Below are 23,382 nucleotides of genomic sequence, written 5' to 3'. Positions count from 1 at the left end.
AAGTTTTGTCACACTTCAGCACATTCCATAGCAAAAAGAGATCAGTTCAGTTCAGTTCAGCCGCTCAGTCGTGTCCGACTCTTTGCGACCCCATGAATCGCAGCACGCCAGGCCTCCCTGTCCATCACCAACTCCCAGAGTTCACTCAGATTCACGTCCATCGAGTCAGTGATGCCATCCAGCCATCTCATCCTCTGTCGTCCCCTTCTCCTCCTGCAACTGCATCAAATACTGCTACAGGTCTGAGAACTAAACACTGAATTTGGTGACCTAGAGATGACTGGTGGCTTTGACAAGGCGCTATTTCAGTGGAAGGGTGGGGGCCCAGGCCCGACTGGAGTGGGTTCGGAGGAGAAAAAGTGCTAGTGAGTACAGACCGAAATTTTGGCTGCAAACAAGGGCAGAGAAACAAGGCGCCAAGAGAAATATGAATGAAGAATGAGGTCATTCGGTTAAGATGGGCACATTGTGAGCAAATAACAAATGCTATCAAGGTTCGGGGCCCATCCTCTCCCTTTGTCTTCTAGCACCTGGCCTGGGTACCCAGCCTCCCCGGGCCACTGCGCCAAGCTCCACATGCGGCGGCTTCCCACCCGCGCAGGGCAGGCAGGCGCACGCGCAGACGATACACCAGCCCTCCTTCCCGGCGCCCCGCCTTTCTCCGCCAAGGCGCATGCGCGCCGCCCCTCAAGAGCACCCTCAGCGAGGCCGGGGCATGGAGACCACCGGCCCTCCACTCCCGCCATCCTGCAGGCGGGGGTGTGCGGCGGAAGGGGGTTGTCCCAGACCGCGATCCATACCTACCTACAGAGCCACGGGTGGAACAAGCACGTCGCGCTGGAAACTGCGACGGCGGGAGCAGGCGCGCGGTCCCTCGAATGCTCTTCAGAGTCTGCAGATGACAACGCCCTTTACGTTCGAAGATTCGCGGCAGGACGAGACCCACACAGCTTTTTTCCCTCTTATGAGCTTAGTCGCAGCGCGGAGGACCCCTCTACGCATGCGCCGTCATCCTCTGTGACGTGCCGCGCTGCCCTTTGGGAAATGTAGTTTTCACTTTGACACACTGCTCCCGGCTTTTCGGCCGAACCGTATTTTACCAAACCAGGGTCTTTGTGTGCCATGCCCTCCTCCAGGGGATCTTCCCCACCCAAGGATTGAACCGCGGGCGCTTGGATTGGTAGGCAGATTGTTTACCACTGAACTACCTGGGAAGCCCTTCTGAGAAAGCTACAATGTGGCAAAGGAATCTGGGGCTTCCTTGTCTATCCTTCTTCATCTAACACATCTGAAATGCTTTCCCAAAGAGCCTTGAAAAGTCACAGCAATCTTCACTGAAGGTCGCTTGAGGGCACATGGAGAGAGTTACACAGAGTGCTTTCCTTTTACTAATCCTTTTACTAATTCCTCCCTTGACAGAGTTATACTTCTGAAGGCCATGCTCTCATCTCTCTCTCCTCTTTGCTTTCTCCTGCTTAAGACCTGGCTTTTTTACATGAGGGCTTCAGGCACTTTCTGTGTAAAAAAACCTACAGTCACTCAGCTTGACCCTGTTCACACCCACTCCTCACCCATTTGAGCAAAACAGAAAGTTTTCTCTTCACCTTGGGAGGTGGGAGGTAGGAGGTGGGAGGTACTGTAACCATTGTATTCACTTTTAATGGTGATTTTTCTTGACACAGACAAAAAGCCATATCTTGACCAGAAGGTGGCATAGTATGCATGGAATTGAGTAAAGAAAAGGGATGAATTAAACTGACCCTTAACATTTTCCTTTTCTCCCCTCCTTCTAAAACAGGTAACTTTGCGAGGCTATGAACTGTTGCCCACCAGGCTCCTCATACACTGTGAAAAAGTCAAATGTTGCCGGGATCTAGCATCTGGAAGTAAAAGTTCTCCAGAATCCCAGTTGAGGATATAACCTCTACGGAGAGTTTGGTACACAACCCCACTGCTCACTATAGTTTTTACTATAGAAATAGGATTATAGACATGCTTGGGCAGCAATCCCTTGGACCCAGGCTTTCCCTGGGGTGAGAGAGTGGGAGGTAGGGACGGAGGGGAGGGTCTCCCCTTGGGTATTTAGCCCTGGGCTGGCACCCAGTGGTGAAAGGGGCAGTTCAGTTCAGTTGCTCAGTGTGTCCAACTCTTTGCAGCCCCACGGACTGCAGCACACCAGGCTTCCCTGTCCATCACCGACTCCCGGAGCTTGCTCAAACTCATGTCCATGGAGTTAGTGACGCCATCGAACCATCTCATTCTCTGTCGTCCCCTTCTCCTCCTGCCCTCAGTCTTTCCCAGCATCAGGGTCTTTTCCAGTGAGTCAGTTCTTCTCATCAGGTGGCCAAAGTATTGGAGCTTCAGCTTCAGCATCAGTCCTTCCAATGAGTATTCAGGACTGATTTTCTTTAGGATGGACTGGTTGGATCTCCTTGCAGTTCAAGGGACTCTCAAGAGTCTTCTCCGGTCAGAGGGGCATTAGGTTGCAAATATTTTCTCCCATTTTGAGAGTTGTCTTTACATTTTGTTTATAGTTTTCTTTTCTGTGCTTAAGCTTTTAAGTTTAATTAGGTCCCATTTGTTTTTATTTTTATTACTCTAGGAGGTGGATCGAAAAAGATCTCACTGCCATTTACATCATAGAGTGTCTTATCTTTTCCTCTAAGAGTATTATGGTATCCTGTCTTCCACTTTGCTCTTAAATCTATTTTGAGTTTATTTTTCTGTATGGTATTAGGGAGTGTTCTGATTTCATTTGTTTTCATGTAGCTATCCAGTTTTAAAAGACACTTTAAGCAACAGGGTTTGGAAAATCTTTTTTTTTTTTTTTTGATTATTTATTTTGACTGCACAGGGTCTTCCTTGTGGCCTTTCTTTAGCTGTGGTGCACAGGCTTCACACAGGCCTAGTTGTGCCCCTTAGCATGTGGGCTCTTCCCCAACCAGGCATTGAACCCATGTCCCCTGCATTGTCAGGCAGATAACAACTGGACCACCAGGGAAGTTCCTAGAAAACCTTAATGTCTACACCTGGGTGAGCATGAGTCATGTATGTTTTCTTTTCTTTATGTCAGAAAATTGTAGACATGCTGAATCATCTTGTACTTGTCAGTAGACTTAGAGAGCCAGGCAGTGTTAAAAAAAATAGCCCTGAACTGGAAGACAGGAGGCTATTGTTTCCTAAATCCAGGCGTAGAATTTCCTTGTACTCCAACTCCTTTGGTTAGCTAAGTGCACTACACTTTCTCCCCTTTCACCTTCCTGGGACCCTGTTTCACAGCCTCCTGGTCTGACTTCTGCTCATCCTTTCCAGGTCAGCTAACACATGACCTACTCTGGGAATTACCAGTCTGGATGAGGTCCACCTTGCAGTTTGAATTTGTTTTTCTCGCATTACTTATCCCGCTGTCTGGTAACAGTAGCTAGTCTACAAACCCACTGAAGGTGGGTACCATGTTCCACTTACTTTTATATCGCAGCACCAAACAAGTAACTTGCATGCAGTTTGTGTTTGTAATATTTACTTATTTGGCTGTGCTGAGTCTTAAATGTTGCACTCAGGATCTTCAGTCTTCATTGCCATATGTAAGATCTTTAGTTTCAGCATATGGACTCTTAGTTGCAGCATGTGGTATCTATATCTAGTTCCCTGACCAGGGATCAAACCCCAGGCCCCCTGCACGGGGAGCATGAAGTCTTAGCCTATATCACCAGGGAAGTCCCTAGCATATGGTTAATGCCCTCACATCTGTAGAGCAGAGAATCTTAGTCACTCTGGTCCATACTTCCTTGTTTGCTAAATGAGGTTGGGTTTGCTGACTCTAGGGAGACTTCCAGTAATAGAATTTCTTATTCTAGAGTTTTCTACTGTTGTTTTATCTGGTCATGTATCTTCTTTACTTACCAAGAGAAATGTCACACCTGTATTATGCTGAAATGAAATACTCATTATCTATATTATTTCAATAGATATAATGCAAAAATTTGAATGATAGTATACATGATGTTCTGTTAACCTAATGTTTTCATTTAACAATGATTTATGGACAGCTTTCTCATCAAAGCTAGCAATGTAGCTTATTCTTTTTAATGGTTACAGAATATTTCACAGAAGGGTGTTGATCAATCACCTACTGATGAACGCTTAAGTTGTTTCCAGTTTTTCATAACTACAAACGAAGCTGGGGGTATTTCTGTAGGAGATTTCTCGGGGAGTATGTGTATTTAACAGTCTTATCAATACTGCATCCATTGGCACTTGCCTGGCAGTCCAGTGGTTGGGATTCTGCACTTCCTGTGCAGGGGGCTCGGGTTCAAACCATGATTGGGGAGCTAAGGTCCTGCATGTTTGAAGCCAAAATATATTTTTATTGAACACTTACTATGTTCTTTACCTTGGAAGAAAAGCTATAACCAACCTAGACGGCATATTAAAAAGCAGAGACATTACTTTACCAGCAAATGTCCGTCTAGTCAAAGCTATGGTTTTTCCAGTAGTCGTGTGTGGATGTGAGAGTTGGACTGTAAAGAAAGCTGAGCGCAGAAGAATTGATGCTTTTGAATTGCAGTGTTGGAGAAGACTCTTGAGAGTCCCTTGGACTGCAAGGAGATCCAACCAGTGCATCCTAAAGGAAATCGGTCCTCAATATTCATTAGGAGGACTGATGCTGAAGTTGAAACTCCATTACTTGGCCACCTGATGCGAAGAACTGACTCACTGGAAAAGACCCTGATGCTGGGAAAGATTGAAGGCAGGAGGAGAAGGGGACAACAGAGAATGAGATGGTTGTATTGCATCACTGACTCGATAGGCATGAGTTTGAGCAAGCTCCGGGAGTTGGTGATGGACGGGGAAGCCTGGTGTGCTACAGTCCAAGGGGTCGCAAAGAGCTGGACATGACTGAGTGACTGAGCTGAACTGAACTGAATGTTCTTCACCATCTGAGGCACCTAGGTATTGTACTAAGTTTTTATAAAAATTGGTCTTTTAATCCTCCCAACAATCCTCCCAGGTAGGTATTGTACTATTATCAATCTCTTCTTACAAATGAGGATACTGAAGAATAGAGAGGTTAAGTAGTTTGTCTAAGGGTACAATTGGTATTAATAGAACCATGCTTTGAACCCACGCAGTCTCACTGCAGAGCCTACTCCTTTAACTGCTAACTAGACTTGTGGGGTTGAAGCTGCAGCTCCAATACTTTGGCCACCTGATGCAAAGAACCAACTCATTGGAAAAGACTCTGATACTGGGAAAGACTGAGGGCAAGAGGAGAAGGGGGCAACAAAGGATGAGATGGTTGGATGGTGTCACTGACTCAATGGACGTGAATTTGAACAAACTCCGGGAGATGGTGAAGGACAGTGAAGCCTGGCATGCTGCAGTCCATGGGATCGCAAAAAATCAGACACAGCTGAACGACTGAACAACAGCAACAGAACTAGTGGGGACAAATCATGGAGAAGTAAACAAAGATAGTTTTGATTAGTAATAATTGAATGCCGTGGAGAAAGTAAAATGAAAAGGTAATGTACTGAGAGATTGTGTGGTATTATGGATAGGAAATGTGCGCTGATTTGCTAAAGACCCGCCTCTCCCAGAGGGCACAGTATGTTATTCCTCACTTCTTGGGTAGCTGGCCTGGTCCAAGGTAGGCACTGTTTGGGAGGAGGGGAAGAAGGAGGAAACCCTGACAGCTGTCTCCATACACACGGCTGTCAAATCTTTGCCAGTGTTTGGTCAGCTGTGCTGACTTAGAATGAGGCCTGGAACTAGGGTCAGACAAACGGTGGGAGGAACCCTTCACCACTCATCAGTCGTGTGACTTTGAGCAAGTCGCTCTGTGAGTCTCAGTTTTCCTTCTTTGAGTGTTAGTCACTCAGTGATGCCCGACTCTTTTGACCCCATAGACTGTAGCCCACCAGGCTCCTCTGTCCATGGAATTCTCCAGGCAAGAATACTGCAGTGGGTTGCCATTTCCTTCTCCAGGGGATCTTCCCAAGCCGGGGATCAAACACGGCTTTCCCACACTGCAGGCAGACTCTTTACCCGCTGAGCCACCAGGGAAGCCCTTCCTTCTTTGAAGACTGGGGGAAATAGCAGTGCACCACGCTCGGGTCTGGAGGAAGCCCTCTGGCACATCAGGCCCTGTTGCCTTCTCCCTTGACAAATGAGCCGACTCAAGCTCAGAGGGGATTCAAGATCTCCGAGCAGCTAGCTGGGGACTGGCAGCAGAAGTGAATGAGTGAAAGATCGCCCCTTAGAGGCAGCTCGGGAATTTGTGAGCATGTTGGTAGTCATGATGACCTCGGATTGGAGCAAAACAGTTCATCCTGCCCAGAATTGTCCCACATCCCACACGACATCTGACTATCCTGCTAGACATTCATGAAGGTATTAAAAATAAAACTTTGGAGAAGGAAATGGCAACCCACGCCAGTATTCTTGCCTGAGGAATCCCATGGACTGACGAGCCTGGCGGGCTACAGTCCATAGGGTCGCAAAAAGAGTCAGACACGACTGAGCAACTAACACACAGACACACACACACTTCTGATCTCATGAAATAACCTAATAAATGAGTCTTTAAAAAAATAAAAATAAAGCTTATTTTAATGACCCGAGCCTAGAACCTACCCTAGAGCCTATCCCATCTTGTGTTATGCTTCTTGTTGTGTTGATTCTTTGTGACCCCATGGACTGTAGCCTGCCAGGATCCTCCATCCATAGCGTTCTCCAGGCAAGAATACTGGAGTGGGTAGCCATCCCCTTCTCCAGGGGATCTTCCCAGATCAGAGATCAAACCCTTGTCTCCTGCACTGGCAGGTGGATTCTTTATCACTGAGCTACCAGGGAAGCCCCCTTGTGTCATGCTGGAGGGAATTATTTTGCTACAACGCTTCATGATAAAGCCCACTATTTTGCAAGGACTCCATATTTCCTAATTTCTCCACCTTAATTTGCCTTGGTGTGTTTGCTATGTTTGTTTACTATGTTTGTTAGTCACTTAGTTGCACCCAACTCTCTGTGACCCCATGGACTCCTCTGGGCTCCTCCGTCTGTGGGATTCTCCAGGCAAGAATACTAGAGAGTTGCCATTTCCTTCTCCCATGTTTAAGTTACGGTTAAATTCCTCTTTCTCTTATCATCTGCTCTGTTATTATGATCCCCGGGAAACCAGAAGCTAAATCTAATTCTGGCTCAGGCCAGGGAGAAATGCAAGCAAGAGTGTCCCTTCTTGTTCAACAGAGAATGATACTGGGTTATTATAAGGCTCGGGGGAAGACGGAAGTTTTGGTAATATTGAAATGGAACAGTATTTCAGTCGGCTCACAGCAAAGTGGGAATGTGAGCAGGGAATTAACACCTAAAACCTATCCTGGACTGAGACCACAGAGCTAAAAAAAAAAAAAAGGAAAAATGGAATGTTGCAGTCTGCTTCCTTCACTGTCGGAAGTGCTCAAGCCTCAGCTAAAGCAACTCAGGGTGTGGCCGGTCTGGGTCAACAGACCCACAGGGTCAGGCCCTTCAGGCAAGAGTGGAAATTTCCACTTTCCCCTGTTTCTTATCCGATCCCCTTCCTTTAATTAATATTAAATTAGCACAAACATCTGTTTACTTCACAATGGTCTCTACCTCAGTATATCCATGGTTTGAAATATGTATTATTTTGTTTATTTTTTAATAAAGGTTTTGTTCTTTTTTTAATTTTTGGCCATGCTGAGTCTTTGTTGCTGTGCAGGCTACTCTCTAGTTGCGGTGCCCGGGCTTCTCATGGTGGTGGCTTCTCTTGTTGCAGAACACGGGCTCTAGGGCACAGGCTTAGTAGTTACAGCGATCGGGCTTAGCTGCTCCTTGGCATGTGGAATCTTCCCGAATCAGGGATGGAACCTGTGTCTCCTGCATTGGCAGGTGGACTCTTTACCACTGAGCCACCAGGGAAGCCCCCTGTATAACTTTATTTTAAATTGATTTCCTTTTATGTCTCTTTTACATTTCAAGGAGAGCAATGCAGTTTACACTGTAGCAAGTACTTTGCCATCGATTATCTCATTTGATCTTCTTCCCAACTCTAGGTGGTGCTAGTCCTAAAGAACCCACCTCCCAATGCAGGAGATATGGGTTCCATCCCTGGGTCGGGAAGATCCCCTGGAGGAGGGCATGGCAACTCACTCCAGTACTCTTGACTGGAGAATCCCCTGGACAGAGGAGCCTGGTGGTCTACAGTCCATGGGGTTGCAAAGAGTCAGACACGACTGAAGCGACTTGGCACAAATGCCAGCTCTATGAGGTAGATACAGTTACGATTACCCTCCGTTTACAGAGGAGAAAACGGAGGCTCAGCGAGGTAAATTGACTTGTCCAGGGTCATACAGGAAGTAGTGGATCAAGGGTTTAAATCCAAGACATCTGGCTCCAGAATTGGCTTAACCATTCTGCTAGTCTCCCTCTCAGGAGAGGGAGATTACCTAGGGACCCCCAGTTCAGGATGTTAAGGGGGGTTTCCAGGATATTTTTTTTTTCAGGATATTTTTTATATTTAAAGAAAAAAAAAAGGGTTGGGTGTGATTAGTGTGAGGATCAGTGACATAACACATGGTGGGTTGTACCCTCTCCTGGATCCTTCTTCACTCCATGTTCTGCCACCAGGGTCCTAAATCTGAGCCAGAAGTGGGTGGGGTGGGGCTCAGCTGTGTGGCCATGACCCCCAGCCCAGGAGGGGTATGTGGCAGAGGGCAGAGGGCATGAGATGGATAAGGAAGCAATCAGCCAGGTGAGGCCCTCAGTTCCCTTTGGGCCTTGACCACAAGCACTGTTTATGCCCAAACCCTGTCTCTTACCTCCTCCCCCGTGAGGGGCGGGGATCTCCTCTGTGGAAAACTACCCAGCTGGGCCAGCCCCAGTGAGAAAGAAGGCGAAGGAAGGGGGCTGGGACTCACGGGACCAGCTCTTCTCCACCACCCCCCAACCCCCACCCCCACCCCGCTCTCTCTCTCTCTCGTGACTGATGCTTACTGGGCTGGGTTCTGGGAAAAGGCCAGATTGCATCAGACCGGGCCTGAGGGGCCAGAGCCAGGCTGTGGGCTGAGGAGGAGACGTGGCTTTATAAGTTGAGGCCAGTGAACTGGGAGGTGTCAGCAAACCAGACACAAACAAAGCTTTAGAAGACGGGAGAGGGAGAGACAGACAGACAGAGAGACATTATGGCCACCTTCCCAACAGCAGCCAGCCCGTCCAGGCAGCCCCCAGGCCCAGAGGATGAAGATGTCATCCTAGACGAGTACGACCTCTACAGCCTGGCTCATTCTTACCCGGGTAAGTTCTGGCCCCGCCACCTTCTGGATCCTTCCGTTTCCAATGCCCACCTTCACAAGTGGACTGAACCCCACCTCCCCAAACTAGGATTCCTCCTTGGGCTCCTGCCCACTCACCACCTGTTTCTTTGACCCCTGGAGTCACCCCCTTCCCCGCAACCCCTCATCCAGTGAGTGTTGTCCTACTCAGCCTTGGGACCTCACATACTTCTAGAATTTTGGAGATCACGAGGGAGGGGGAAAGTCCCTCAATCCACAGATGCGGAAGCAGGGACAAAGACTGCCCTAAATCTATGCGGTGACGATCCCCGGCCTCCCGACTTTAACCCAAGCTCTTTCCACCCCTGCCCTCCGTACCCCCTGAGCCTCACACCTCTGCCCACCTCACCATGGACTCTCGCCTCGTTTCCCAGGAGTGGGAGGCCGGAAAGGTCGCAGCAAGAGAGAAGCTGCCATCAACACCAACCGCCACAGCCCTGGTGGGCACGAGAGGAAGCTGGTGACCAAGCTTCAGAACACGGAGCGGAAAAAGCGAGGGGCACGGCCCTGAGACAGGACTGGAGGTAAGGAGTCAGGGGCCCCCAGCACCTGTACAGGTCCCTCAGCCTGGGCGGGACAGACCTCAATGTGCGAGGTTGGGCGGGGAGGAGGGAGCCAAGAATTGTTGTCCCAACATAGAATAAAATGAGACATACGTTTGAGTTGCCTAGCGACCAGAGCAAAGGGAGAAACAGACCCTTTGCAAGTGGAGCAACATTTGATTTACAGACAGGAAAACTGAGGCCCAGAGAGGGTAGGGTCTTTCTCTAGAGTCATGGAGCAAGTGAACAGGAGAGGCAGAACTCGAACCCCAGGCTTCAGGATTTTTCACCAGCTGCTTTCCTTCCCCCAGATGAGGCCAGAGGACGGACCCCCACAGCAATGGAAATAGGACCGAGGAGGAACCAGCCCTTGGGGGCGGGATCCAGGCCTGCTTGCCCCACCCCAACCCCAGGACTTAACCCCACCTGACTGAGACTCCGGGGGCGCCACGGAGGAAGCACCCCCGGCCCCAGAGAAAGGACAAGATGGGGAGCAAGAGGCAGAGCATAGACAGAGGCAGAGTCAAGAAGGTACCTCCCCCCAAAAAGAAAGAAGGAGCCGGAGCTCCCCAGGGTGACGGTGAAAAATAAACAAAGTGTAGCAGCTGCCGACTGTTTGTGCGTTGTGTGTTTTTGTTCTCTCTTTGTGTGGCTTTTTGGGTGCACACTTCTTGCCTGCAAGTGTCTGCGTTGGCGTGAACCAATGGGAGCATTTTGGTGAGTGTTTGTTTTGAGCTATGTGTCTGGGAGGGGTGTTTCTAATTTTGTATGGCATAGAGGTGAGCTTTTTTTTTTTTCTTTTGGTATATATGTGTTTGGGTGCATTTGTTTCTGTGGTTTCTCGTGAGGTGTATGAGAATTTCCTCTGTTTCTTTGAGATGCTGCCCATGAAACAAGCCCCCTCCTCAGCTCCTCTCCATTTTTGGAACAACAAACTTGTTGTTTATGTCGTCTTTGTATCAAACCACCTCTTCAAGTGAATGTTATTTATTGGTGCCATCTGCAAAATGGCGAAAAGTGGGATTTAAAACATTTAGGGACTTGCCCCAAGTTACTTAGGGCTCAAATTCAAGGATTCTTATTGTCCTCAAGTGTGAGGTAGGTCCCTTTGCCAAGGGGGCCGCCAGGACAGTGTTCTGGAAAGTCAGGTGAGCAGGAAAATTCTTATCCAGTGTTATCAGTCTTAGAGCCAGACTTCCAGAAAAAATGTGGAGTAAGTAAGAGGCATGCTGGGAGCTGGTAGGGTATGTTGATTGAGAAAGAGACTCAGGTTGCTGTAATGAAGACTCAAACAAAGCAGAATAGAAAGTTCTCTCTGTATCGCATAGCAGTTCCAAGGATTGGTACTCTGGGGTTAAAATGGCAACTCCATCATGTCAGGGATTTCAGTTACTTCTGGCTCATTTTTCAGCCACTTTTCAAACATGGCTACCACTCTGCACTCCAACCTAGCTGCTCCAGTACCTGCCATTTCATCTGCATTCAGCTTATGTAAATAGAGTGGGAAAGGGACCAATAATAAGGAGGCCGCAATAATATATTTTTAAGGCCATAACCTAAAAGCAGAACACATTGCATCTGCTCAGAATTTAAACATATCACTACACCCAACTACAGGAGAGGTTGGGACACGTAGTACATAACTACTTAGCCACGTGCTAGCCCAAACTGGGGGAGAGTTTTATTATTAAAAGAAGTAGGAGAGGGACTTCTCTGGTGGTCCAGGGGCTAAGACTCTGCGTTGCCAATGCAGGCAGCTTGGGTTCGATCCCTGATCAGGAAACTAGATCCCACGTGCTGCAACTAAGACACAAATAAATAAATATTTTTTAAAAAAAAGAAGAAGAAGCTGGAGAGAGTGAATATTAGAAGGAACTAGCAAGCAAAAAGGGGTACAGGATGGAGAAAACCCCTCAGTCTGGCCCTGAGCATAGCCTTTTTCCTTTTCTCCTGTCCACTGCATTTAAACCCTGGGTTGCAAAACTTGGAATCAATTACTCTCAAGGACCCAAGAATATGAACAAAGGAATAAGGCAGCAGTTGGAGCAGAAACAGATGCACAGCAGATTAAGACCAGCTTGAACCTTTAAGAACCTTTATCCATCAGGCTCCCTTGAGTTGCCTAATAACTCTCCTAGAATCTCTGACCTGAGAAGGACATTAAAAGATATCTTTCCTGGTGGTCCAGTGGCTAAGACTCTGCACTCCCAGTGCAGGGGACCCAGGCTCAATCTCTGGTTGTGAAACTAGATTCCACTTGCCACAACTAAAGGTCCCACATGCTGTAATGAAGATTGAAGATCCTATGTGCTGCAGCCAAATAAATTCCTTTTAAAAAGGCATCTAGTCCAATCTTGTCCCCAACTAGGGATGGAGCCAGCACCCCCTGCTTTGGAAGCACAGAGTCAACTGCTGGCCTGCCAGGGAAGCCCCCAGAGTTATTCCTTAATGTGAGCTGAAATCTGACTCTCCTACCTGCCCCTTGAGCAAGTTTCTGTTTTCTGGTCCCTTCTATCTGAGATGCTTTTATTCTCACTAATCCTGCAAGGCTCAGCTCTTCAAAGTCTTCTCCTATTTGCCCTCCACCACCTGACTCCTTGCCTCCACGGCAAGCAAGCCTGTGCCCAGAATCTCAGTCATTTTGACATTTAGCTTCTTCAGATTTCCCTTCAAACCCCTCTTTCCACGACAGATTATTTATTCATTCCTTTAATACTTATTGGATGCCTACCATATTACCAGGACTTGGTTGAAGATATGGCCTGGGAGGAGGGACAAACAGGACCCTGGTAGGATTGGAACCAGGCGTTACAGTCGGTGTCATTTCTCGGACTCAGGGGTCAAATGGCAGGAGCAGCACTAGGCAGTAGCTCTCTGCCTAGGATAGATCTGATGTGTCAGCTTGATTAGAGCATAGCAACAGCTCCCATGCATTGGGATACTATTCTCATGGCACTTGTTTTATAGGTACTGCCCCACTTAATCCTCACAATAACTCAGTAGGCATAGTATTATGTGCTCAGTTGCTTACACGCGTTCAACTCTGCAATCCTGTGGACTGTACCCTACCAGGCTTCTCTGTCCATGGGATTTTCCAGGCAGTACTACTGTTGTGGGTTGCCATTTCCTCCTCCAGGGGGTCTTCCTGACCCAGAGATCAAACCTGCATCGCCTGTGTCTCCTGCATTGGCAGGCAGATTCTTTACCACTGAGTCACCTGGAAGCCAGGTAGAGTATTACTGATCCCATTTTGCAGACCAGAAAACCAAAGTTTCTGTAAAAGAGAAGTAACTTCATCAAAGTCACACAGGCACAACCTGCAGAAGCTGAGACTTTTAAATCAGGTCTGTCTGATTTTCAAAGGCAGGTTTTCTGTTTGTGACTACATGCCTGAGAAGAACTGACCATGAGGAATCCTAGATGCTAGTTAATTTCTGGTCAATTTACTTGGGTCTGAGCCTGTTTCCTTCCTCTGTCAATTGCTGAGACTATCCTGTCTTCTTTCAGCTTCAAAGGAGAAAATAGGCTGGGTGAAAATAGGGTTGTGTCTTCAAAGGAGAAAACAGGGTTGTGTCTCACTGGGTGTGGTCACTCCCCAGGTAATGGATCCTTTGATCCACGCTTGCCAGGAGGCCCCACACAGGACCCCTCACACGACTCCTGGTCCCACCCTTCCCTGGCATAGCCTTTGCTTGGGAGGTTCCAGGAACCAGATAATTCTTGGACTTATAGGACGTGCAGAGTTAAGGAGCCCCACTCTTTTCCCTTTCTCGAAGGGGAAATCAAGGCCTGGGGGGAGTGCAGGAGGGCGGAACTGGCTTAAACACACAGGGGATCCAATCAGGACAAGAACCCTCCAGAACCTCCCTCTTCCCTTCCACTCCTTTCTTCATCTTCTCCTGCTTGTATGTAATACCTGTTTCCCCAGTTTCTTGGGTTCCTTCTGAGAACTGGAGAGTTGACTGACCTCTCTTTCTTCCTCAGGGGCTTATGGAAATTTCCAGGTAGGTTGCCACACTTCAAAGGATTCCCAGCTCCTTGCAGAGAATCTGGAAAGACGCCGTGGGGCTCTGTATTTACTTGTCCTTGTCTGTCCACTCCTTTCTCAAAAGGCCAGCACTCAGATATATATATTTTTTAAAATCAGGATCACGCGAAGTTGATTTTAAATGAACACTTTAAAGTTTTGGGTTTTTTTTTTTAATTTTTATTTTTGGCTGCGCTGGGTCTTTGTTGCTGTGAGCAGCCTTGCTCTAGTTGTGGTATGCGGCTTCTCATTGCAGTGTCTCCTCCTGCAGCAGAGCACAGGCTTTAGGATGCAGAGGCTTCAGTAGTTGCTGTACTCATGCTTAGTTGCCCCGCAGCATGTGGGATCTTCCTGGACTAGGGATTGAACCTGTGTCCGCTGCATTGACAGGCAGATTCCTAACCGCTAGACCACCAAGGAAGGTCCATTTTAAAAAATTAATTATTTTAAACATTTATTTGGCTACGCTGGGTCTTAGTTGTGGCTTGTGGGATCTTTTTTAGTTGAGGCATGGGAGATCTAATTTCCTGACCAAGGCTGGAACACGGGCCCTCTGCATTGTGAATGTTGACTCTTAAGCACTGGACTGCCAGGGAAGTCCCTCAAGTAGCAATTTTTTTAAGTGGTTCTATTAATAATAATAACAGTCCTAGTCCTAGATACCGTTATTGATGAACTGTCTCAGGGTTTTCCCAGCTTTACCTTTCACAGTTTTGTGATTTCTGCCTTATAAGCATTCAAGCTACACCTTCTTACTTTTTTACTCAAATATATATAAAAGGAAGCTACGTAATTTTCAAAAATGGAAGCCCACAGTCACTGTCATAGTTAGAAAGTAAGTGTAAAAAGAAATACCTAACCATAATTTTAAGTCCACCTGACAACTTTGTGTGTTGAGTCATAAGTGTCCACACTTGGGGGAAAAATATCAGTTGTTCACGAATCAGACACTGTGCCAGGAACTCTGTGTGCATGGGAGACGGCCTCATTGTAATCACCAGGAAAAGGAAGAAAATACTGATTCCTGGCTCTCTCTCCCAGAGATTCTGATTTCATTGGCCTGGAGTGCAGCTTGGGCATTGGGACGTTGAAAACTGAGTCAGAAAGAGAAAAACAAATATGACCTACTAATGCATATATGTGGAATCTAGAAAAATGGTGCAGATGAACCTATTAGCAGGGCAGGAATAAATATGCAGGCGTAGAGAATGAATGTGTGGACACGGGTTGGGGGAAAGAGGAGGTGGGAAGGACTGAGAGACTGGAATTGACATAAAGACACTGCTGTGTATAAAACATAGCTAGTGGGGACCTGCTGTATGGCACAGGGAGCTCAGCTCCATGCTGTGAGGACCTAGATGGGAATGATGAAGGTGGAGAGAGAGGTTCAAGATGGAGGGGATATATATTTACGTAGGGCCTATTCACTTTGTTGTACGCAGAAACTAACAGAACATTGTAAACTCTGCTGCTGCTGCTGCTAAGTCGCTTCAGTCGTGTCTGACTCTATGCGACCCCATAGACGGCAGCCCACCAGGCTCCCCTGTCCCTGGGATTCTCCAGGCAAGAACACTGGAGTGGGTTGCCATTTCCTTCTCCAATTGTAAACTCTACCTCAATTTAAAAAAAAAAAAAAAAGTGATTCAAACGTGCAGTGAAGTTTGAGAACTGTATTTACCAAAGATGATCACAGCAAGATCCCACCCCACAAGCTCTCCTGACAGTACAGCCTTGATGCTCCCTCCATCAACTGGGGGATATGGGACTCTTTTCCTTACGAACACACGAGGACCTATGCGACCGCTTTGACTGATGGACCGTGGCGGAAGTGGTATTTCCTGAAACACCAAGTGCTTGTACCTTGTTGGTGGTTTTTAGACCCCAGCCACCCTGTTGTGAGGAAGTTCAAGTTAGCCCACGTGAAAGTCAACATAGAAAGTCACGTGTTATTAGTGGTCTGACTTCTGGTGCGGCGGAAGTCCCAGCTGAAAGCCATCTCCGGCCTCCAGACATGTGAGTGAAGGGAGCCTACAGAGGGTAGGGTCATCTTCAGCAACTGAATCTTCTCAGATGAGGCCTGAGATATAGTGCAGTAGAGACAAGCCACCTCCAGCTCCTGATCCGCAGAATATCTGGGTGCATAACCAAATAGCTGCTTGATACCATTATGTTTGGGGATGGTTTGTTGTTAGACCAGCCTTACTTAGAGCTTCCCCAGATCCATTCCAGATCCTGCCTGCAAACGTGGCTGTGACCTGGGACAAGTTATTATTTACCCTGTATCTTAATTTTCTCGACTGCAAACATTCACCTCCCAGAATGGTGTGGTGTGTTTTGTTTGTTTGTTTGTTTGATTTATTTTTGGCCAAGCCTTGAGGGGTTTGGGATCCTAGTTCCCCAACCAGGGATGGAACCCGTGGCCCCTGCAATGGAAGCATGGAGTCTTAACCGCTGGATTACCAGGAAGTCACCAGAATTGTGCCTTTATTGTTGTTTTTTCTTTTGCTGCTTGAGAGACCTTAGTTCCCTGACCAGGGACTGAACCCTGGCCGTTGGCAACAAAAGCAGTGAAAGCATGGAGTCCTAACCACTGGACCGCCCAGGGAATACCCACCTCCTGAAATGGTTTGAGGATACAAGGAAACTGTTTTTCAAGCACTTCGTAGGGTACCCAAAAAAGATCTTAAGAAGGCAGCAGAGTGACAGCTGACAGCATGGGGCTCCGGGCCCAGACTGTGGGTCCAAGTCCCAGCTCGCTCACCATCTCTGTCTGATCTTGGTCCAGTTATTTGACCTTTCTATGCCTCCATTTCCCCATATGGGGAGTAAGAGTGCTGAGAACATCCATCCTAGCATTATGGCTATGACTGGGTTAATGTAAAATACATAGTAAACATCAAGTGAGTGAGCTATTAAAACAAGGGTACAGCCAACATAGCTCAGGTGTGCAAGAAATGAGATCTGAATTGATATTTCCTGTTCCTTTTCTGCTGGGTGGCAGGTGTTTGAAGGGGTCAGTTTGCCATTTTTCCCGCTCCTTTTCCCAGGGCTCCCCAGGAGCAGAGTTAAGAGGAGGCATGAATCCTCTTGGCCTTGACATCCCCTGGGTACATTGGAATCTGCCAAGACATCCCCCCTCTGCCTTCCTGTCCTTTCTGTTCTTTGCCGTCAGCCACACAGCACCTGCTCTTGCTGTGTTCTCTGGACCACCTCCCGCAGCCTTTGTGTCACACTGGGGTGCAGGGGCACTGCTGGGGTCTGTCCACCTGGAAAACGGGGTACAGTTCTTTCCATACCTCAGATCTCACTGAACTCTTCAGAACAGTCTGGTCAGAGGAATCCTTTCTCAAGGACATGCCTGTTCTAAGATCTCCCTCTGTCCTTTCCAAATTGCCTCCTTCTTCCTTAACTTGGGGAGTATTTTATGTTATTTTTGGCGGTGCTGGGTCTTCACTGTGGCACACAGGGTTCTCTAGCTATGTGGGCTTAGTTGCCCCATGGCATAGCAGATCTCAGTTCCCTGATCAGGGATCAAACCCGTATCCCCTGCATTGGAAGGTGGGTTCTTAATCACTGGACCACCAGGGAAGTATTTTAAAATTTGCCCACTCCCCACCCCATCCACCCTTCTCTTGTGTCCTCATGATTCTCTGTGCCTTGAGTCCCCTGTGTTAGTCGCTCAGTCATGTCTGACTCTTTGCGATCCCATGGACTGCAGCCCGCAAGGCTCCTCTGTCTGTGGGATTCTCCAGGGGAAAAGAGTGGATTGTCATTCTCTTCTCCAGGGGATCTTCCCGATTCTGGGATCGAACCTGGGTATCCTTGCATTGCAGGCAGATTCTTTACCATCTGAGCCACCAGGGTTCCACCAGGAGTCCCCTAAGGCTGTTGAAGTAAAAAGGAAACTTCAGTGACATCCCTTCCCTGTAGCCATGGAAGTCCACAGTGATTAAACAGTGACGGGATGAGCATAAAAAGAAGAGGAAGAAAACTCCACCTGGGTTTGTAGGAAAAAAAATGTCTACAATCGCAGTGACTTTTATTATCATAGCGAATATTTACCAAAGTCCTGAGGGAGGGAAAAGATCTGGGTCATGGGTTCGTTCACCAACTGTCACGGGCTGAGCCAGGAGGAGACCAGCTGTGCTAACACCCACACCCAAGCTTTCTAGAGAGTTCTGTGGTCTTCAGGGAGCCCAGGGGGAGCAAGCTAAGAAGCAAGAGCACCTCACTCCCCCGAGGCCCTGTGTAAGCAGCCAGCCTGGACAGAGGAGACTGCTCCCCAGAGGCTGGATCTGGAATCCAGGTCTCTGCCAACCAGAAGCACTTTCTTTTCTTTGTAAAACAAGGTTCTTTTTGCTGCTCCAAGAACAAAAGCAGCTGATACTGTGGAGGCGCTATGGTAAAGAAATTGCCTGCCAATGCAGGAGACTGGGAGACATGGATTTGATCCCTGGGTGGGGAAGATCCCCTGGAGGAGGGCACAGCAACCCACTCCAGTATCCTTGCCTGGAGAATCCCATGGACCGAGGAGCCTGGTGGGCTACAGTCCATGGGGTCACAAAGAGTCGGACATGACTGAGCACTGACTTAGCACACACCCACGCTGAGGAATCAGAAGACTCCTCACATCTTGTTCTGTCCTCTTGAATGAACACATTCTCCTTCCAACTTTAGCAAAACACTGGATTTATAAAATTAAGCACTTTGTGAAATGTTTGAACCAGCTCTGTGCAGCCTCGCCCTGTTATCTCTCTTTCGGAGAACAGTTGGGAGAGTTGTTAACTGCTTAAGGAAAAGAATTATTTATTCCTTCAGCAGCTATTTCCTGAACCAGGGAATATTCAAAAAGCTACAGATACAGTGGCCAATGAGCTCTTCCCTTTTGGAACTTATAGTGAGGGGCAGACAAACAAGAGAAAAAAAAAACAAAACATGAATTTCAGTGTGGCTTGTCCCTGGTGGATCAGACAGTAAAGAATTCACCTGCAATGCAGGAGACCCACGTTTGATCCCTGGGTTGGGAAGACCCCTGGAGAAGGGAATGGTCCACTCCAATATTCCTGCCTGGAGAATTCCATGGAGAGAGGAGCCTGGTGGGCTACAGTCCAAGGGGTCACCGCAAAGAGTCAGACACGACTGACCAACTAACACTTTCATTTCTGTGCAATTTAAAATGCCTTGGGTCTTCCCTGGTGCCTCAGTAGTAGAGAATCTGCCTTTCAATGCAGGAGACACAGGTTTAATCTCTGATTCAGCAAAATCTCACATGCCTCAGAGCAACTAAGCCCATGTGCCACAACTTTTGAACCTGTGCTCTAGAGCCCGGGAGCTGCAACTACTGAACCCTGGTGTGGGACTTCCATCGTGATCCAGTAGTTAACCCTCTCTGCTTGGGTGTGGCATTCTAGGTTCTCAAACACTGTGCCTTAGCATCAGTGTCCTCTGGTTCCTCTGCTTCAGAGCCAGTACCTGGCACTAAGTAGGTGCCTGTAATATTCTGTAATATTCACGAATCAATGCATCAGACATAGTCTTGATTAGGTGCTTCCCTGGTGGTCCAGTGATTGAGAATCCACCTGCTAATGCAGGGAACATGGGTTCTATCCTCAGCCTGGGAAGATCCCACATGCTGTGGGGCAGCTAAGCTCGTGCGCCACAACCACTGAGCCCACATGCCTAGAGCCCGTGCTTCGAGACAAGAGAAACCACTGCAATGAGAAGCCCTCGCATCTCAACTAGAGAGTAGCTCCTGATCACAACTAGAGAAAGCCTGAGTGCAGCAACAAACACCCAGTGCAGCCAAAAATACATTAAATATATATTTATTAATTTAGAAACTGTGAGTGTGTCCCATTTCTGGGAAGTGAACTTTCCACTCACCAAGGGGCTCCAAGTGCAGTGCTCAGGATTAAGTAACAGACACAGCAGTCAGGGGTGGGAGAGACCTCATGGCAACTGCCAGCTGAGGGGCCCGGGGTTGGCATGGGGCCTAGGGTCAACCTCAGAGGGTAGGGCTGCTGGACGACCTGGTGCTACCCCAGGGCCCGCTGTCTCTCTCAGACACTTAGCAGGGCCTGGCCCAGGGCTCAGCCCAGAGTCAGTCTTCATTCCAAGTTCTCTTCTTAGGGAGGCTTGATGAAACCTCACCTAAGCTAGGAAGTGAGTCCCAACCAGTGGTGCTCAGATCCAAGGCTGTCCACACTGTGGCCCAGGGCCTGCTTGGAGGGCTGTCTCCCAGACACCTCTGCTTCAGGCCCAGACTGTGCTCCAGAGAGGCATGTCTCTGTTACCAGGCTCCTTTGGCCTGGGGACCCCCATTTGCACTCCAAATCTGTCTGAACGTCCCAAGCTCTAACTGCAGCCTCTTCTGTTCCTTCCTCATTTGCTCTCCATTTTTTATATATTTTATTTTATTTATTTGTTTTTGGCTGTGTGCGGGATCTCCATCACTGTACAGGCTTTTCTCTAGTTGCAGCGAGCAGGGACTGCTCCTGGTTGCAGTTGCAGGCTTCTGGTTGTGGTGGCTTCTCTAGTTGTGGAGCATGGACTCTAGGTACCTGGGCTTCAGTAGTTGCGGCACATGGGCTCAACAGTTGCGGTTCCCAGGCTCTGGAGCACAGGCTCAGCCGTTGTGGTGCACAGGTTCAGCTGCTCCAAGACACGTGGGATTTTCCCAGACCAAGGATCAAATCTACGTCTCCTGCACTGGCAGGTGAATTCCTTAACCACTGAGCCACCAGGGAAGCCCTCTTCCTCACTCTTTTCTTGCAACTCTTTAGCCTTTCTTTGCCCATTGATAATAACCATTTCAGAGTATTTATTAATGACAACTAGCGTTGGGGTCGCACAGAGTCAGACATGACTGAAGTGACTTAGCAGCAGCAGCAGCAGCGTTTCCTAAGAGCTTGTGGAGCAGGCCTTATACTACTGCTGCTGCTGCTGCTAAGTCACTTCAATTGTGTCCGACTCTGTGCGACCCCATAGATGGCAGCCCAGCAGGCTCCCCTGTCCCTGGGATTCTCCAGGCAAGAACACTGGAGTGGGTTGCCATTTCCTTCTCCAACTACAAAGAGCTAAAATTTACAGCTTTACTATGTGCCAATCCCCCTTCTAAGCACTTTGCAAACAATAGCTCATTGAATCCTCTAAATAGTCTTATGACTTTGGATTATTTTCCTCATTTTGTTTTCCTCTGGGCTGCGCTGGGTCTTTGCTGTGGTGCGGGCTATTTCGAGTTGCCACGTGGCCTTCTCCTGCTGCTGCACAAGGGCTTCTCCCGGCAGTGGGCGGGCTTCTCCTGGGGGGCAGAGGCTCTAGAGCTTGTGGCTCAGTAGCAGCGGAGTTCGTGCTTCTCTAGTTGCCCCGAGACATGTGGGATCTCAGTTTCCTGAGCAGGAATTGAACCGATGTCCCCTGCATTGGAAGGCAGATTCTTAACCACTGGACCACCAGCGAAGTCCCCTTTCCTCACGTTAGAGATGATGAACCTAGGCACAGAGAGGTTACCTAACTTGCTTAAGACAACACAGCTGCTCAGCGGCAGTGCCAGGCATTTATGTCTATAATCGTCACTGCTGTCACAGCTGGCTGGCAGGAGTAGCGTCCCCACTTGGTAGAGGAACCAAGCACAGGGAGGTTTCCTGCCTTGTCCAAGGTCACCCTGGAAACTCTTGGAGCTGCAAAAGGTCTGTCTGACTCCCCACTGGAGTCCTGAGACTTGAAACCCTCTGCCTTCCTAATTTTGCCTTCTCATTTGGGCTGAGAGGTAGGCAGGGCTGGGATGGCGGGCCTCGTGTTCCCGATGGGGAAACTGAAGCCCAGCATGTTTGGGCAGAGAGGAGCAGGGACTTGTGTTGGGACTTTTCACCCCCAGGCTGGTGTTTTTTCTCTGCAGCGCTGACTCTTAGGCTTCAAACTCTTCCTTCCTGGCACTCAACAGAGCTGGCTTTCCCACCTCCTCACATTCCGTGAAGCGCAGTCTTCCTGCCCCTGTATTCATATGTCGTTTTCATAGAATGTTCAGTGATGAACGCCTTGCGGATGGCAAGGTGGCCCCTGCACCCCCTTTCTCTCAGCTCTCCCCATGTGCCTGCTGTGACCTAGAGAGTGCCCCGCTATGGGAGAAAAAAAAGGAGGGACTGAGGGTGAGAAGCCTTTTTTTCTTGCTAGACTTCCCCTGCCCCACCCCCAAGGTCGGGGGGGGTGTGTGGCACCCAAGCTGCCTCACTGCTGCCTTGAGCACAGGGCAGGACGCTGGGACTCCAGTTGTATCCAGCTCTTTGCAACCCCAAGGACTGTAGCCCGCCAGGCTCCTCTGTCTATGGGATTATCCTGGCAAGAATACTGGAATGGGTTGCCATTTCGTCCTCCAGGGGATCTTCCCGACCCACGGATCAAACCCACATCCCCTGCGTCTCCTGCATTGGCAGGCAAGTTCTTTTACTCCCGAGACACTGCAGAAGAAACCATAGACGTGGCAAGGAGTAAGGCGCATGCGTACAAGGAGTGCAATGATCAGGGCTGGGATGTAGGACTTTATTCACCTCTCATCTTGCTAGAGCTGATGGGTGCTGTGCCTAGCCTCTGGGTCTTATCACTTGCGTTTTGGAGATAGCAGTGTGACCCCAGCTCCAACTTAGCCTTACCTCCCCCCTCAGTCTTCCTGCCTTCACTGAAGGCCATCTTGGTTTCACCAGGGGGTTAGTTCCAAACCTCGAAGCTGACATCATGGGGCCCAGGGATTCCCCTGGCCAGCCCAGGCTGAAAACGAGGGAATTGAGTTCCAGTCTTCATTCTGCCACTGATCTGCTCTGTAACCTTGAACAAGATTTCCCCGCCCTGATTCCGTCCTGATGTCACATCTGAGGCTTCTAACTTCTGCTTCCTGAACTCAGGATTCCCATGCAACCCCATGGAGTGCCCCACATGGTCAGAGCTGTAACAGGGCTTGGAAAATAATCAGAAAAATTGGCAGATGGTTCCTTTCTCTCTCTGTTTTTTAATCATCTGGGTTTTAATTTCTCTATGTAATCATCATGGCAGCATTTGAAAATTGTTATCACTCTTCAATGAGGAAACTGAGGTCCAGAGCAGGCTAGTGACTCACCTGAGGTCACCAGGAGGGTTCGCTGTACACCAGAGTCTAGAGCTCTTTCCAGCAGTTGTTACCCCTCACCACATCCCTTCCATTTCCTGCTGGCCCCAGCCCAAGCCTCAACCCACCAGCCAAGATCTACTTGTGGGAGCTGAGGCCCAGGTGGTAGACTCAGGCCCATCCTTCAAGGATGTGGGCAGAGGCTGGCACAGCCTTCACTGGCCCTCTGGCTTTTTGCCAAGGATCTACTAAGATCTCTCCTAGGGCTAGTGCTCAGCAGCCCGGGTGCTTCCTTACCCACTCAGCACCTGGCTGAAACCTTGGCCAAACTGGGAGAAAGCTGGTTGTGAGACCTCAGGGCTT

General features: G+C 48.6%; 2 protein-coding genes and 1 long non-coding RNA gene across 10 annotated transcripts in view; 2 read left to right on the top strand and 1 right to left on the bottom strand.

Moving 5' to 3' along the window:
• The window catches only part of SGF29 (SAGA complex associated factor 29), a 41,234-nt gene extending 31,269 nt beyond the window's left edge, over positions 1-9,965 (bottom strand). For 2 of the 8 annotated variants that reach the window (XM_069570862.1, XM_069570864.1), the window contains exon 1: positions 805-996. The gene's annotated coding sequence lies outside the window, so the exon portion shown is untranslated. Of the gene's footprint in view, positions 1-804; positions 1,036-9,702 lie in introns of those variants that run through there. The other 6 variants (XM_069570863.1, XM_069570861.1, XM_069570859.1 and 3 more) reach the window with 6 other exon arrangements.
• LOC138429389 (uncharacterized) lies at positions 667-5,537 on the top strand. Its single transcript, XR_011252786.1, has 3 exons — positions 667-1,180; positions 1,799-1,938; positions 3,313-5,537. It is a non-coding gene; the product is annotated as an uncharacterized lncRNA (long non-coding RNA).
• NUPR1 (nuclear protein 1, transcriptional regulator) lies at positions 8,589-10,504 on the top strand. The gene is made up of 3 exons (XM_069570873.1): positions 8,589-9,315; positions 9,728-9,877; positions 10,207-10,504. Exons 1-2 carry the CDS (start codon positions 9,204-9,206, stop codon positions 9,862-9,864), a joined length of 249 nt encoding a protein of 82 aa, XP_069426974.1. The 5' UTR covers positions 8,589-9,203; the 3' UTR covers positions 9,865-9,877; positions 10,207-10,504.
• The last annotated feature ends 12,878 nt before the right edge of the window (positions 10,505-23,382 follow it).

The sequence above is a fragment of the Ovis canadensis genome, chromosome 24 (assembly GCF_042477335.2).
Source record: "Ovis canadensis isolate MfBH-ARS-UI-01 breed Bighorn chromosome 24, ARS-UI_OviCan_v2, whole genome shotgun sequence".
Lineage (NCBI taxonomy): Eukaryota > Metazoa > Chordata > Mammalia > Artiodactyla > Bovidae > Ovis > Ovis canadensis.
The sequence above is the reverse complement of the archived record's forward strand: the minus strand, read 5'-3'. Positions and strand labels throughout refer to the sequence as shown.